Genomic DNA, 17672 nt, shown 5'->3' with positions numbered 1-17672 from the left:
TAAGTCTTTAACGTCTTTCTTAAATATCCTAGTTATTGCTTAAGGCCTAACGCTTTAGCGATTATAAGAGACCGGTACTAATACGTCTAGAACGTATTAGTAACCAGTTATATATATATTAGAATATAAATATGCCTTATAATTCCTTAGATGCTATAGAGGATAACCTAGAATACAATACTAATCTAGATTTTAGCCCCCTTAAACGCCAAGCAGAACTAGATTATAACTTTACTATACCTAATAATAATATACAAAATAAAATATTATCCTCGTTATTATTAGTAGCGGCCTACTCTAATTCCTCTTAAAGTTATTAACGTTTTTATTCTAAATATATTAGAAACCGATTTAGAAGAGGCTCGTAACAAATATATACTCTCTCTACCCATATAGTTTGTATATTAGGCCGACATTAATATATTTCTTTATATATATTATATTCTAAACTAGTTCCTAGTAAAATACTAATTAATATCCTATTAATCTAGTTTTTGTGCTCTAAATATAATATAAGTATATTATAAATGGGTTAGGAACGTATTAATACCTTATAACAGTAGAAAGAAGAAACTACTATATACTAAATATATATAATTTATTTACTATTTATTCTACTACATTTATATAGTATCTTAATCTATTAAATAGCTTATAATTAATTAGAGAGCAGTGCTTATTTAAGCCTAAGGCGATAACTAGGTATCTCTTATATCTTACCTAGTTAGTAACTAATTAAGATTTATATACTATACTATTAATACCTTCTAAACGCATTATGAACGGGTTTAGAATAGCTTACTAATTAGTAAATTATAGAGTTCTTTATATTCTAACTGGCTCTTATATATAAAAAGAGCTTTTATCCGTTTATATATAGAGTAGGCCGTTTTATAGTTACCCGNNGCTCTTAAGATNCTTTATAGGAAGTATACTNNGNAGAAAACTAGTATTTTCCTAAGATGCTACGTCTAATCGCGCCTCTAAGGATTAATATGCTATAGATACCGCCTAAGCCCTTTTATAATACGTTAGGAAGGCGTTCTAATTACATTCTAGGTATCCTACTAGCTATTTACTTACTATCTATATTAGATATAATAGCTTTAAAGCCTTCCTTACTACTATAAATCTATTTCTAATAAATCTATTTCTAAAGATATCTAGAAAGCAATTAAAAGACTTGCTTAAAGCATAACTAGTAAGTACGCCTTATTTCCGTATTAGTAATAACGCGTATAAGCGTAAATACTATTAGAATATATTAGTATTGCGTTCTAAACGGGTTTATATTATATACTAATACTTTTACTATACTTTTTAAGCTAAACAGTAAATATAATCTCGTTTATATTTCTTTTAATAATACGTTTAAAAGATATATTAACTTTAAATATATTTTAGGCTAGGAAGATCTTAGCTTACTCTTATAGAAAGTAGATTATTATAAACCCGTTTTAATTATTATAGATCTGTTAGATATAAGCCTATAATATATTAGCAAGCCAATTAGAACGCGTTCGTAATATATTTATTACTATTTTAGGATTTTAATACTTTTAATTAAACTTATATACTACCCCTACTAGTCCTTTTCCTTCTAGGTATAGAGTAAGCTTCTCTTTTTAAATTATTCTAGTAATATAATCTATAGTAGCAAAGCTTGCGTAGATCTATACTAAAAAAGCCTTTCTATACTATATATAAAACTATTTAAGGGCAGGACTTTAAAGAAACTTTTCTATAAAGATATTAGGTATTTATTTATAATTAGTTTAGAATATATTTACTAAGAGTAAGATCTAGATTACGCATTTAACAAATTAACTTAATTACCTTATTTAGTATCTCTAGAGGCGGCTTATTTAGGGGGGGTAGTATAAAACTATATACCCTATATAAGGTAAAATAAATATAAGGAGTCTCTTTTAAGTTATCTAGGATAAAAACATAAAAAGTAACCTCGTAGTCCTAATAGATAAGTTTCCCTAGTCCCTAGGGGTGGTTAATTCCTAGGAATATATTATAAATATATTATAAACGTAACCAGGATATATTCTAAGTAGGTTATAATTTTTTCTTACCGCAGTCTACCCTCCTATAGAGATTTAATTTAATAACTCTATATATCTCTATTATATTAGCACCTATATTACCTAGTTAAATAAGAGATATTAAATCCGCAGTATTATATTTCTTATTTGCTAGTAATACTTTTTAGAAGTGCTCTAAATATATTTCCGTAGTAGCCTATATATAGGTAAGAAATAAGTGCTAAATATTAGCAATATCCTAATATAATTAGTTCTAAATATAATCTAGTCGGGTTCTAAATATATTTAGGTAAGATAATTATATATAGAGTATCTTTATTGCTTAATTATTAGTATATAAGCCTCTATTTAAGAGCTGCATATATTTCTAGCTTAAAATTATCTTTAAGCTGCTAAAAATAGGCTTATATATATTAACTTAAGTACTAAATATATTTAGAACTAGTTCCGTACCTATTTATATTATATTTATAAATATCCAGGTTACTTCTATCTAGGGCTACCCACTGTCTCTATATTAGACCCTACGTCTCTTTAGTAACTATAGTATAGCTTAAAGATTATAACTAATTCTAAAGATATTCGCAATATTTTACTCCTAAACAATATATTTTATATTTTTTACCTCTTATATTTAGGAGAGCGGACGTTATAGGCTTAGGAGTATATACTTATCTAGTTCCGTATTAGATCTAAATACGTTATAAACTAGTTATAAATATAGTTAGGGTATAATATAGATTTTTATTAACTTACCTCTATAGCTTTTTATATATCTATACCTAACCTTTCACCACACATGCAACCTTACCAAAAGGAAGCGCCGCACTTCAAAACTTACGCATACCCATCTTACCACCAAAAACAATCGATTTTCCAACTTTCAAGACCCAATTCCTACTGCTTAGCGAGCTATAGGTGGATTTAATTGTCGTTTTACCCCCTTTCCCCNAACAGAAAATTCTTCTTAGGGGTGGTCCTAGCTTATAAGCGAGGCACGGACAGGAACACCAAAACTACTACTATTACTACCACCACCAATACCAGGGGTCTAGTATTACTACTACCTTTAAACCTAATCTCCCCAGAAATCCTCTAGTAGGATTAGTAAGGAAAAAGGGTATAAGGGATAGTAAAAACTAGAAAAACTCCCCCTACAAGATGCCAAGGCCTACTAGGCCTAAAAAGAAACCTCCTATAGAGACAAGTGACGACAACGAGTCTATAGGCGAAACCCCTATAGAAAGAAATGATAATAGATTTCTATTTTTCATCTTCTTTTCTTTCTCCTCCCAGCTTATCTAAGAAGGGAGAGAAAAGAGGAACATCCTCAAACTTCTCCTGAAAAAGAAAACAAAAACCTGCAAAAAAGAAAACCAATAACTACTACGGATGGCACACCTAGTAACACCTATTACCTTTTCCTCCCCTTTCCTCCAGAACAATACCTACAAAAAGCTCTAGAAAGCCTAACCCAGGCATATAAAGGGCTAGAAAAAGAAGAAAAAAAAGAACAAGTTAAACAGCTAGAGGACTATACAAGGAGTATCCTAGCAGGAGAAAATCCCTTTATAAAAGGAAAGAAAAGGAAAAAGATGTCCTAAAAGGGCTAGTAGAAGAAGTAAGGGCTCTCCGTAAGGAGGTAGCCCCTACTAAGGAAACTTACGCAAAAAAGACTAAGGAAGAACCTCCCTTCCTCGTCCCTCCCTACACCTCCTTACCTACCACCTCCTTCTAGTAGGAGTCCTCCTACTTCTACTAGAAGTAAGAAAAAGCAGTTACAAGAAAGGAAGCTAGTCCTAATTACAGACTAAAAGGGACCAACCTCTAGATATCCTTCTCGATACGAAACAAAAGTCAATTAACCTATTTGCATCCAAAACTGCAAGTAGAAAAACCAAGTACTAGCGTCTATAGCTAGAACTAGAGGAAAACAAAAATATTCTCCTTACTACTACAGAGGAGTATAATGCAGATTTCCCTAGTTAAATTACAAGGAGATCTGGCATAAACTGCTTTACCTTCCAAAAAGAACAAAAACTAGAACCATGGGTTCAAGTTATAGCCCATAGGGTTCCTACCCTACCTTTCCTAGAAGAAGGAGGCTCTAAGCTTCTAAAAGTAGAAATTGAGACCTTTAATCCTATAAAGATACAAGGACTACCTAGATGGATCTCATCTAGCGAAAAAAACACAATCCATAGACCAGATTTGGCTCTATAGTTTTTACTATAGAGAACGAAGAAAAAGACAAGAAATCCTGAAGCAAAAAGAGATATCAATTGCAGGTACAGCTACTAAGGTAGTAAAATACCTTAAAAGTCTCTCCTACTACGCAGTGCACGAGCTGCCAAAAATTTGGCCATATAGGAGACAGGTGCTCTACTAGGGCTACAGATACTGTGCGGCTGCACATTTATCTAAAGACCATTCCTGTTCTACCTGTATAATAACAGGCAAGCCTTGCCAGCATACCACCCTTCTTTGCATTAATTGTAAAGAAAAACACTTTGCTAATAGTAAAGACTGCGAGACTCTTAAAGCTGCTAAACTAGTACGCGAAGGAGATTCTATGGAAGAATAAAACAGATAGGATTCTAGAAGGAGGCAACTCCTACTAGACTCTTAAAAAGATATTAGAGAGCAAAAGAACAGAAATAAATTGCAAAAGGACAGGGACAGGAGTTAGGATTTCTTATAGTTTTTCCTACTATTTTCTCATTCCCTAGTAGTTGTAGTATCTTAGTGCTTTACTAAGAAACTATAAACTACTAGGACATAGCTACTAGTACATATTAAGCTGCCTAGAAAGGATTTATGTATATAGAACTATAGCGCCATAGCCTAAGGCTGCATGCGCAGTATTGTACGTAGTATAATACAATAGATATAAAAAAAAAAAAAATTTCTATACCTCTTAAATTAATACGGTAAGTATAGCCTTTATTTAGCGTCTATAGGTACTCTAAAAGACTTAAATAATCCTTAATTATAAGTATAGTAAGAGAATTAGTAGATACCTTTATAAGAAATATAATATAAAGAACTTTAGGCTAAATACGTTTAGAACTAGATTAGAATATATTTAGAATATAGTTAAAACTTACCTTAATCTAATCTTGCGGCTATATTTAACTCTCTTCTAGTATATAATCTTCTAACCTAAGGACACTGTCTTCTAAATTAATTTTAAACTTATTTTTATTATTACTAGGGAAATCTAGTAGCTAGTAATTATTAAATAGATCTATTTAAATTAGAATATATTCTAAACACGTTATAAACACGTTATAAAATAGTTACCTATAATAGTTGGTTCTGTTTTAGAGCCGAGAGGTAAGTTATGTAGTAGGATAAGCGATTTGGGCTCGGTTGACCACGTAATTTATATTTTCAGCTGAGGCTGCCCCGTGCAGGGATTATGCATTAGCGCTTATGGTAGACCCACCCTTTAGCGTGGCCCGACCGACTTGTAACCACATTACTCGCCGAATTGTATTATCCGAGCGAAGCGAAACTCCCGACGTTTAATCACCGATACAATCCGACCCGAATCGTGAAGTATGTTTGTTACTGTATTCTACACAGCCTACGGTCAGTGCTTACCTTAGTCACTCCATGCACCTTGCTCCCCATTTTAATTAACCCCTCTCCCAGGCTTATTTTTACGTATCCTTTGCGAACCCACGGATGCAATGCCCTGAACACACTCCCTATGGACAGGACTAATGGCATTACGACTTCCAAGTCGTCTAGCTCTTTCAATTACCCTAATTTAGTCTATGATCTGATCTAGAACCATGCTTCGCATTTCCTAGACCATACTGCGGTCTCTAAAGGAGATTCTTCTCTTTCCTACTTAGACCTTATTTCTGCATTGAGACGGGTTGCTTTAATCCTGCGAAAACGAGGTGTGGGTTCTTAGGATATTGTTCCAATTTTGGCTTTAAGATGCCTAGAAATGGTTGCCTGCCTTCTTGCACTAGTGAGCATTAGAGTATGCTACGTTCCTATTAATATCGAGAATTGGAGCCAGGAAAGAACCGAGGCAGTTTTAGCCACTGTTTCCGCGAAGACTATAATAGTTATGGGGCTCTTACGGCACAGTTCTCTGAATGCTATAGATAGCTAAGAGATCTATGAGGCAGTTCATACAAAGTCTAGAGCCGCTCTATAGCTAGATTTGGCTCTCGATTATATTCGTTCTAAGGATCCTATTTACATTATATTTATATCCGGTACAACTGGAATGCCTAAAGGTATGTTAATCGCACATTAGAGCCTTCTATACTATGTTTAACAAGGAAATAAAGATGCCCCATTTAACCTAGGAACCACGCCGTTAGATGAAGTTCTACTGCTTTTCTCTGTCGCCTTTGATGGTATATCTATCCTTAATCTTAACGAAAAGCACTCGCTAACGACCTAAATAGCTTGTTCTGGGGTACTATTCATCACATTGTGTAACGGAGGGCATCTGATCTTGTCCGAGTCATCGAGATTTCTAAAGGATGCCCAAGATTGCTTATCTCATAAATCAGACGCTCCGTAGTAGATTTTAGTTACGGGGCAGGGGAAGCACGTGTAACACGGCTCCCTATACCCCCTCCCAAAATCTTCTGCGAAGCGTCTGAGAGCTTATAGGCGTCGCTTTGGCGAGAAGTAAATGTTTTAAAAATCAAATTTGGTATATTTTTACGGGCGACGTCCTAACCACAAAAGTTATTATATATTTTATTGATGCAATAGATTATTTAAGTAATCATATCTATATATTTATAAATTATAACCCCCTACTAGGAGTACTAGGGGGCGAGATATATTGTCGTAGAACGTAAGTTAGATTTTAAAAATAAATCTTTATAGATTTTAACTAAAACCAACCGATTACCTATATCTAACTTCTTATAAAATAGAGCTACAATATTGCCGTAATATTAAGGCACTAGAGAAAATAAAGAGCTTTTAGCTTATAGTATTTTAGGGATAATTAGACGTAGAGAAGTATATAAGTTATGGCAGTAAGGCAAAATTATAACAAAATTACGATAAAATACTGACCATAAATGCGACCGACTGCCTATATCTAACATTTTATATAATATAGCTATAATATCGTTTTTTAATATAATAGATAGAGAAGCTAAAGGGCTCCTACCTTATAGAATTTTTATAATGACTAGACGTTATAAAATGGTTGAGATACAGCAGTAAAAAAGGTGATTTTTGGTGCATTTTAACGCTCCGTTACCACCAAAGCTGCCACCATAAGCTCTTAGACTCTCGGTGGAAAATTCGGTTAGTTAATAAGGAGCAGTATACTCGCACGTGCGCGTAGTACACGTACCAACCGTCCACCGAGGGTCTGATTTATAAGATAAGAGATTGCGGGCAGTCTCCGGGCGACCATTTACCTCAGCGAGCTCAGACTAAGAAATCGATTGTGCGGATATAGGAATATCCGCACCGTCCGCTAAGCTGATTTAGGACGGCAATCGTTTTCTTGGTCTAAGGCACTTTAGCGAGCTTTGTAAAAAACCTAAACACGGTTTATATAAGAAGACCTTATTAACTTTAACGAAATTAATCTACCCTCCCACAATACCTGTCAATATAAAAATTACACCAAATTATAGAGAAAAGCCTACTCTATAAGTTATAAGATCTTTAGCTCCTTATACACGCGCAACGTTAAGAGGAATTCATCACCATAGGGGCCCTAATTCTACCTCTACACCGCCGAGCCGTACAGTAAACACTAACGCTAAACGCTTACATCCACGCCGCTAGCCCTCTGCACAGCTAGCGGATATTCCAGCGGATATTCCAGCGGATATTCCAGTAGATATTCCATCTACCAGTCAGACAAAGATATTAAAGAAAGAGAAGGTTAATATCATAAAGGACCTTCTACATTAATAGGGCTGGTCTTTTCGCAGGCTAATCTTTAAGTACTTAGAAAGCGAGAACGGGTATAGAGGTAATAGGAAGAAGAAGAAAGTAGGGGACCTACTTATTACTTTACTAGAGGAAAAGGAAATACAAGAAGAGCTTATTAATAGGGCTAAAATTTATACAACGCTGGTAACCTATACTACCTACTATATTTAGAAAGAACTCTACCAACTATAATTATAACGCGGCCCCTTTAACACATAGACTCCAGATATAGAGTTTTAGGATATTAACCTTAAGAATGCGGCCCAGTTTATTTAGTAGCACGGTCCGCTGCTGTTCCAGCTTATTAAGGGGATATCCGCACTAAATAGAGAGGAACGCAGTTGGGATCCGTACGGCGGATGTATAGTTATAGTTACCTCTATATTCCTCCTAGGGTTTACCTAAAACTCCGCAAATGGTTTCACCTATCTACTTAGTCTATATCTTTAAGCGCTTAGTATAAAGCGCCGTATACTATCTTTTCTGCATAGCCTTAGTCTAATTAATAGTTATAAAACTCTTAACGCTAAAAAGCTCGGGCTAGCTAAATATTCTAAGGAAGGTCCTATTAATTCTAATAGCCCTTCTAACGCTAATAACCCTTAAGAAACTGATTAAGTCTCTGTCTATTTATAATAATGTCTATATTATCTATAATAACTTTAACTATTACTAAAAGACTTAATATTAGGTTATTGGCGAAATTAGCGAGTTTAATTCGTATACTACGGGAAAGATTTTACGCAGAGTCTGCATGCCTAAAGGGGGCCTTAAGCAGTTGATGCTAAACAACACCCGTTAACTTAAGCTAGATAAGGTTATTAATGCAGCTGGGAATAGGTTTAATAACCTTTAAAAGCGGATATTTATAAGTTTTATTGCGGACGCTATCTAATACGCGTATTCTACTACAGTTAATAGCATATTCGACTCTAACGCGGATATTAAATATCTACGTATACCAGCAGTTAATATTCTCCCTTATAAAAGGACAGAGTATATAACTCTAGAACCTATTCTAGATAGCGAGGCTTCTATTAATAGCAACTATTGCGTAATAGAGAATATCTTCCTAGAACAACTACAGTATAATTATAAAACCACTTTTAACAACTGGCTTTTCCTAATATACGGAGATTAGAAAACTATAAAGCTTATTTAATTATATAAAGAGGAGCGGGTTAAGGCGGAAGGTGCGTATAATAGCTATAAGTAGGTGTTGCCTATTCTAGGGCTATGGCATATACGATTAAACTTCCTATATATAATTATGCGTACGTTCTATAGGGGTAAGGAAGCCGCGCAGCAGTTTTTAGCGCTTTACGCCTATATAAACCACCTAGGACGGCGTAATATTCCTAGGGAAAAGGCCCTATTTTATTATATAGAAGAGCTAATCCTCTAAAGCTTTAACGCTTATGTTGTTGCGTTATTCCTACTCTATATCCATAATAAGTGCAATATTAAGGCAGATGGTGAGGCTAAGCGATATATACGAAACCTATCTCCGCAGCAATTTCTAGAGTATATTAAGGATATCCGCACAGCAGCTTTTTTAAGAGATATATACCGCGATGCAAATCAGCGCTTAGAGCCACCTGCCAACGTATATCAGCTAGTAGCGACGTCGTCCTCTGCGGGTATATTAAGCTCCACTACTAATAACTATAATATGGAGTTCTTTAATTATATCCGGTTTCTATAGGTTATTAATACTTATAAGCTTCTAAAATATGCTATTAAGTATACGGATATCGGACTACTAAAGCGTATAATCCCCCGCCTTTGCTTATACTTTGCTGGAAGCTTATTAAAGAACTATATATATAATATACTAATCTTATAGCAACTAGTTGGAATAAGCGCTTATAATCTAGTGCTTTAACGGGCTATCCTTACTAATAGTTTAGTTAACCTCCAAGGGCGGCTAGATAGCTTCTTTGAAACGGATCGCCTTAATAAACTACTAAATCTTTAACTTAAGGAGTTGCTCTAGACGTGCGGGAATTTAACATTTAGCATAGACGAGCTGTTTAAATAGAGTGTTCTTATAATAAGTTATACTAGTGCGCTCCGCGATATTTTTAAGCGTATATTTAGTAAACGTATAAACAGCGAATATACGACTAAGTCTCCAGCGCTAGATATCCGCTATCTTACAGATTAGATTAGGAAGAATTTAATTATATAATATACGCGGTACTCGGCGGATTTTAAGGCTCCTTTACTTCTATAGCGCGGATATAAGAAACTTATAAAGGACAGCGTAAATACATTTAACGCCTTTCTATTAACTACAGCCGGTTTACCATTTGATCCCCTTATATATAGCTTTAGTGATACTAATGAGAATATAGAGGTATTAGGGGAAGCTGCTAAATATATTTATATAGTTTATTGTCCTAATGTTACACTTATACCTCTGCTAATATATATAATAGTTAGTATATAAGTTACTTAATAAATGCTAAGAGTAATAGTAATGTATTGTTTTAATTACGGATATACTTCCATTATGCGTTAGCGTATACGGGACATTAGGTTTAAGGTACCTACTATTCTTTAACTTAGATTAGAGCGGCTCTTATAGGGCGGCATTACTAATTTTAATATGTAGATGTCTTATATTAGCGGTTTACTATACGACCCTTATAAGGACGGATTTAATAAGGCTACGGATAATATACTAAAGGACTTTTAAATACTTAGGCTTTTAGTACGTTTCTGTCTTAATATATTAATCGAGTTCTTTTTATTAATATTAACTCTAGCCGGCGTATAATCTTCTTAGTGCGTAGTATATAACGTAACAGTAGGCTGTTTTATAGTGCAGATATATAAATATCTGTATCTTAGCTTATGCGGATATCTTTATATTAGCTTACACGGATATCGTCATCTTAGCTTATATGGATATTACAATATTAATTAAGTATATCTATTAAATATAAGGCAGAGACTTAATTCCTATATATATAGTAGCAAAAAGGTATAAGCTACTATTTCATTATTATAAACTAGTAACAACAGCCAGCCCGCAGCAATAGCTAACTTATATCTACCTATATTTAATATTTAGTAGCCCAGCATTGCGTATAAGCGCAATAACACCACGCCTTAGGAACGCAAGCTCATCCTTTATCTCACTTAGAGAATCTTTAAACTTACTAAACTGGCGATCTATAGCTTAAACATCTTTCGCTATATTAGTTACCTATTTATAAACTATATTAACGCGCGTAAAAACAGCAATTACTAAATACACCCTAATAGATTCCGTGCTAGCGGAAGCGGCAGCAGCAATAGCAGCACCCGGCGTGCCAGCAATTGGTGAAAGAGTTAGAGGAGCAGCGGCAAAGCAGGTGCCTCTACGGCCGCGCATACTACAAGTGGGAGTCTTAATAGGAGGGGAGGTCTTAGTGGGGGGAGGCGTAGTAGCGCGGGCGGGGATAGTGCGAGAATGAAGCTATATGGATATTAGTAATATCCGTATTATTAACACGCGGATATTATACCTTTTTAGTAGGCGTTTTAGCTAGACTATTAGCAGAAGCTAACTTTGTACGTTTTTTGCGCTAAGGTATAACCAGCTCTAGATCTAGTAAACTTTCCTATACGCGTGTTAGCTAATAGAATAATAGTATACTATTAGTACGTACCTTTCTACACGACCTACTACCTACACGATATCTTAAGCACGCACCCCCAAAATAAGGCCTAGAGTCCTTCTTATAAACGCGATATTCGTGGCTATACTTCTCGTATAGAGTATATAGCGGGTTACGCAGCTCACTAAAGCTACCCTTAATATTCTGGACGTGTGTTAATATCCGCTAGCGGCTTTCCTTTATATTCTCCCAAACACTAGCTTTTAGAGTATACCATTTATTTACTAACGGCACTTAGATAGGAAGGCGCTTATTTATATTCGTGGTACTGCGGAGATTATAAGGGCTACGGAGATTACGAGGGCTGCGGAGATTATAAGAGTCGGCGTCATTAAGATCTTTATCTTTGCCGCTGTCTAAAGATTCGCTATCTAAAGAAACCTTATAAATATTTAGGTTACTATAAGAGGTAAATTAGTAGACAAGATATTAAAACAGTATAACTAATACATACGATTTAATGGCTATCTTAGCCTTCATATTCGTATCAGCAGCCTTTTTAGCCTGCTTTTTAAGAAAAGAAGATAAACGAGCCTTATTAAGCCTCCTTTTAAAAGCATTAGGTGGCGGCAGTAGAGAAGTAGACGGCGAAGAAACTAATAGTAAAGTGGTCCACGGCAAAGATATAGGTAACGGAAAGGCAGGCAGCGAAAAGATGCGCGGATTTTTAGCGGACTTCGCTTTATCTATATTTTTATCATCTACTAAATCCTGCAAAGAGCGCTTTAGTACATATTTTCTAAAATTATATTAGCTACAGGCACAATTTAGTATTAGAAAGCTTACTCTTTAGGAACAGAGTCTAAAGGCTCAGTGAGAGCAGCCATAGCGTACTTAACAGTATCCTCGTTTACTTCGCGTATATCGAGTTCCTTAACTACCTAGCTGCTGTTATTTACATTAATATCGTTTATAGGTATAAATAAAGGCATCGCAGACAGTAGAACGCCAAGGGACAGTAGATAAAACAACAATAATAAAGTTTACGGTGCGGTGCTGTGAGGTAAAAGGTTGGTGGAAGAAGAGGTGCGAAGGTTAATTAAAGGTAAATATCTACGCTACTAATTTTATTAAATTAGCTCACTAACAAATAACTACTACTATAATGACTTACCTTAGTAATTATCAATAGTGCGGATATATAAATATCTTTATCTTACCTTATACGGATATCTTCATCTTAGCTTATACGGATATCTTTATCTTAGCTTATGCGGATATTATAATATTAATTATATCTATTAAATATAAGGTAGAGACTTAATTCCTAAGTACATACGTAGTAGCAGAGAGGTAAAAGCTACTATTTTATTACTCTAAACCCATAATAACAGTCAACCCGCAGTAACAGCCAACCAGCATCTACTTAAATTCTATATCAAGTAACCCGGCATTACGTACAAGTGCTATAATACCACGCCTTATAAACGCAAGCTTATCCTTTATCTCACTCAGAGAATCTTTAAGCTTACTTAACCGGCGATCTATAGCCCGAATATCTTTTACTATCTCAGTTACCTACTTACAAACTATATTAACGCGTACGGAAACAGCAATTGCTAAATATACCCTAACATTTTCCGTGCTAGCGGGAGCGGCAGTAGTACTAGAAGTAGCACCAGGCGTGCTAGGAATTAGTAAAAAAGTAAGAGGAGCGGCGGCGGAACAGGTGCCCCTACGGCTGCGCATATCACTACAAGTAAGAGTTTTAGGGAAAGGGGAGGTTTCTAGAGGGGGGATAGTGCGGGTACGAAGCTATACGGATATTAGCAATATCCGTATTATTAAGATGCGGATATTATACCTTCTTAGTAGGCGTTCCAGCTAGACTACTAGCAGAAGCTAATTGCGTATATTTTTTGCACTAAGGTATAACCGGCTCTAGTCTTAGCGAACTATCCTATATACGTATTAGCTGATAGAATAATAGTATACTATTAGCATATACCTTTTCATATAACCTACCACTTAAGCAATATCTTAAGCACGCACCTCTAAAATACAACCTAGAGTTCTGCTTATAAACGCGATATTTATAGTCTTACTTAACGCATAGAGCGTATAGTAGATCGCGCAGTATACCAAAGCTACCCTTAATATTCTGGACGTGGGTATATATCCGCTAGCGAGCTTCCTTTATATTCTCCTAAGCACCAGCTTTCAGGGTATACCATTTATTTACTAACGGTACTTAAATAGGAAGGCGCTCGTTCGTGTTAATATCTGACGTTATAGCTTAGGCCGTCTATATACTGCGGAGCTTGCAAGAGCTGCGGAGATTATAAAAGGATAGAGGAGGGCTTTTAGGAGAGTCGGCGTCATTAAGGTTATTCTCTTTATTATTATCTAAAATCTCCAACATTTTTATTAGGTTACTATAAGAGGTAAATTAGTAGATAAGATACTAAAAGAGTATAGTTAATATATACGATTTAAAGGCTATCTTATACTAAACATTTTACACAGCAATTCTATTAGCCTGCCTCTTAAGAGAAGTAGAAGCACAATAAGAATTAAACTTCTTAGAAGTAGCAGGCAATAAAAAAACAAGCGGCTTAAAGGTAGGCGGCAAAGAGGTAAGCGGTAAAGAAGTAGGCAGCAAAGAGGCAGGCAGTAAAAAGGTAAGCGGATTTCTAGCAAATTTCGCAATAACCTTATTATGGTGCTCTGCTAGATTTGATAAAAAGTGCTTTAGTACATATTTCCTGAAATTATATTAGCTGTAGGCATAATTTAATATTAAAAAGCTTACTTTCTAAACAAAGATTCTAAAGGATTAGTGAAAGAAAGAGCGTCCTTAAAAGCGTCCTTAATTATTTTATCATTAACGTCGCGCGTATTAAGTTCCTTAACTAAATAGCTATTAGATATATTTAGAGGTATAAAGGAAGGTATTATAGATAGTAGTATGCTAATAGACAGTAGATAAAATAACAATAATAAAGTTTACGGTGCGATGCTGTGAGGTAAAAGGTATAGAGGTTAATTAAAGGTAAATATCCGCGCTATAGATTTTATCAAATTAGCTTACTAACAAATAATTACTATTATAGTGACTTACCTTAGTAAATATCAACTACCTCTTATATAACACTTAAACTAAATAGCTAATATAATATAGGTTCTACAGGTTTCGGGAGCTTTAGGTATAAACCTTAGTATCTCTTTAGATAAAAATCTAATGGACTATTTAAATGCGTATATGGAGATCGACACTTAACACCTAGATATTAATTAGAGCTCTGCCTAAGTCTTAGTTAAGTTAATAAATAAGTAAAACACTAAGGAATATTAAATACTAACCTGCTGAAGCTGCGTTATATCTAAAACCGAGGGCGGAGATTAAGCACTAGGCTATAGGTTCTAAGCTACGCTTAGTTTAGAGAGCGGAGATTAAATATTAGACTGTAAATTCTAAGCTGCACCCAATTTAGAAGGCGGGGATTAAGCATTAGCACGCGAATTCTAAACTACGCCCAGTTTAAAGGGTGGAGATTAAGCATTAGCCTACAAACCCTAAGCCTTAGAGTTTCCTAGGAGCGGAGATCTAGTATCGCAACTTAAATTCTAAGCCTTAGGATTTTCTAGGAGTGGAGGTCTAATACTATGTTGCGAATTCTAAATTTCCGGATTTCCTACTACCTGGGAACTAGTGCTACGCCGCAGATATTAAACTTTAGAATTTTTCGTAATTGGAGGTCTAATGCTATATTACGAATATTAAACCTTAAGCTTATCCAAAAGTTAAGACTTAGTAATACACTATAAGCTTTAACACTTAGGCTACCCTAAGGATTTAAATTCAATGCTGCGCTATAAGCTTTAATATCTAGATTACTTTAAGGGCTAAGACCTAATGCTGCGCTATAAGCTCTAATATCCGGCGTTTTGGCCGCGGCCCATTTACACTTATATTACCACTAATATCAGCAAATAGACGTCTCTACGTCTTTTTTAAGGTCATACTACTAGCTAGTATAGTACTAGAGGGGAGGATTGGCTAAAGAAACTGGCTTAAAGTTATATTAGCACTAGCTATATAAGTAGAGGTAATACTTCTTACTTAAGCAGAGCGGTGGTAAGTACTAGATTTACCTCTAGTTAATTTTGCCCACTAAAAGGGAGCTAACTCTATAGTCGTTAATACATTGGCCTATAAGTCTGCGCGTTAGGATAAGCTTCCTAACCGTACTAGTAAGCCACTAGGCGAAGTATGCGGTTGTTAAGCACTAGTATACGGTTAGTTAGACAAACTATTTAAAAGCCGCTGTAAGCAATAAGCCCGGGTTAATAGATAAGCTGTCGAACCACTACACCAACCCTACAGATATCCGTCCACACCCGCCGCATAAGCTAATTCCCTTCTAGTATCCTACTGCTGAGTTGCTATAGAGGGTGCCGTAATGCGGCAGTTTGCCGTTGCCGTTAACACTAGATTACCGTAGATTGCTGCTAATAACGGACTATTACCAGCAGGATCATTAACAAGGCCACGTTAATTCGCAATAACCGCACGCGGAGATCGCTACGGAGATTAAACACCACGCTGTGAACTAGCGCTACCTATATTCGAGCCAATAATACTATCGGACCTCTGCTGCGGAGCTCAAGGGCTATACCGCGGACCAATACCTAGGTTGTTCTAAGATACAAACTAAGGTAGTAGAGAATCGTGAGGATCGTGTGGAGCTATATTAAGAAGCTATTAGAAACAATAAAGGCGCTATAGGGAGTTATTAGGATACTAAAGGTTAAGTTAAGGGTTCTGCGGATATACACTAGACAATTTTTAAGCGGGTAGCCGTGTATCCAGAGTATACGGATATTAAACATCCAGCTATTAAGATGACTGCGATAGAGTAGCATACATAGTCTAGGACCAGTTCGCCTATAAGTCTTAGGTTAATATAAGCTAAGTTCTTTAAGACTTAGTTATATCCGTTTGCGAGCTAGATACTAATAATAGCTATAAGGGCGGTAATACTTCGGTTTACAACGGTTAATTAAGGCCAGCACTCTTTATAGTTAATACACTAACAGGTCCCTATTGACCTACTAATAGTAGAGGCGTCTGTAATAAGCTTCTAGATACAGCAATATATCTACTAGATTGCGACGCAGCCTATAAGACGCTAGTACTAGAGTATTACATTCCTTCCTTACGAATAAAGCGGATAAGCGCGTCTACTTTATCTCCTAGGAAGCTGTAATCCTATTTAGGTAATATCCGCTTAAGGCCCTTATAAGTTAGCGGAGGTTAGATATAAAGCATACGGATTTAATCGTTAAATATAATATAACTGGAAATTAAACTCTAAACTGTATCCTAGTATGTTATATTAAGCCATCCTTTAATCCACTTCTTAATACTTATAAATAGATCCTTTAAGTACTTACTCTTTGTAATATTCCTAGTATATAGTGCGATAATATTATACTCCTTATAAGCCTATAATAAATTATCGTAATTAGAGCAATAGCGTAAACCTCTAGATAACGGACTTGTCTCCTTATACAGCTTAAGCAGAATATTGCGTAGATATCTAGTAGCTTTATTTGCGAGCTCGTATAATATATCTAGAAGTACCGCCCGTTTCTCTATATTAGTCTTCGCCCTCTTTTATTTTTCTATATACTTAATCGGTAGGGCTAATAATATTATATTCTTATTAAGTATTTAATCCTCCTCCTCCCGAGTAGATACCTGCAAGATAATATTACTATTAATTATAATAAATAAAGCCAGATCGCTGGCGAAATCCGCTACCCTATCCTCCTATATCGCCATCCTAGCAGTAATAAAGTTACGGCCAAGTTGGGTAGATAGAGGGGCTATAGGTTTTCAAGACTTTCGCTTTAGTAGTGTAATATCCGCAAGAGTGCCCTTATACTAGTCTTTAATAAGGATAATTATATATCCGGTAACACCGTCGCGTTAAGCGGCCCATCCAAATCGCTGCAGTATTATATTTAGGCTTTTGTTAAGATAATAACTGTATATAATAAAACG

The 17672-nt window shown here is 35.4% G+C and overlaps 2 protein-coding genes across 2 annotated transcripts; both read left to right on the top strand.

Annotated features, from left to right (window-relative positions):
* Window positions 1-3460: 3460 nt before the first annotated feature.
* K441DRAFT_672129 (uncharacterized protein) lies at window positions 3461-4135 on the top strand (the record flags this gene model as incomplete). Its single annotated transcript, XM_067650521.1, has 3 exons — window positions 3461-3651; window positions 3730-3872; window positions 3921-4135. Coding segments are annotated over 2 exons (330 nt in total), but the record flags the coding sequence as incomplete, so codon positions are not given.
* A 1847-nt stretch (window positions 4136-5982) lies between these two features.
* Window positions 5983-6186, top strand: K441DRAFT_598753 (uncharacterized protein; the record flags this gene model as incomplete). The annotated part of the gene is made up of 1 exon (XM_067645125.1): window positions 5983-6186. A coding segment is annotated over one exon (204 nt), but the record flags the coding sequence as incomplete, so codon positions are not given.
* Between the last annotated feature and the right edge of the window lie 11486 nt (window positions 6187-17672).

This window comes from Cenococcum geophilum, assembly GCF_001692895.1.
Source record: "Cenococcum geophilum 1.58 unplaced genomic scaffold K441scaffold_124, whole genome shotgun sequence".
In the NCBI taxonomy this organism is placed as follows: Eukaryota; Fungi; Ascomycota; class Dothideomycetes; order Gloniales; family Gloniaceae; genus Cenococcum; species Cenococcum geophilum.
Note: the sequence above shows the minus strand (reverse complement) of the source record. Positions and strands in the feature narration are given on the sequence as shown.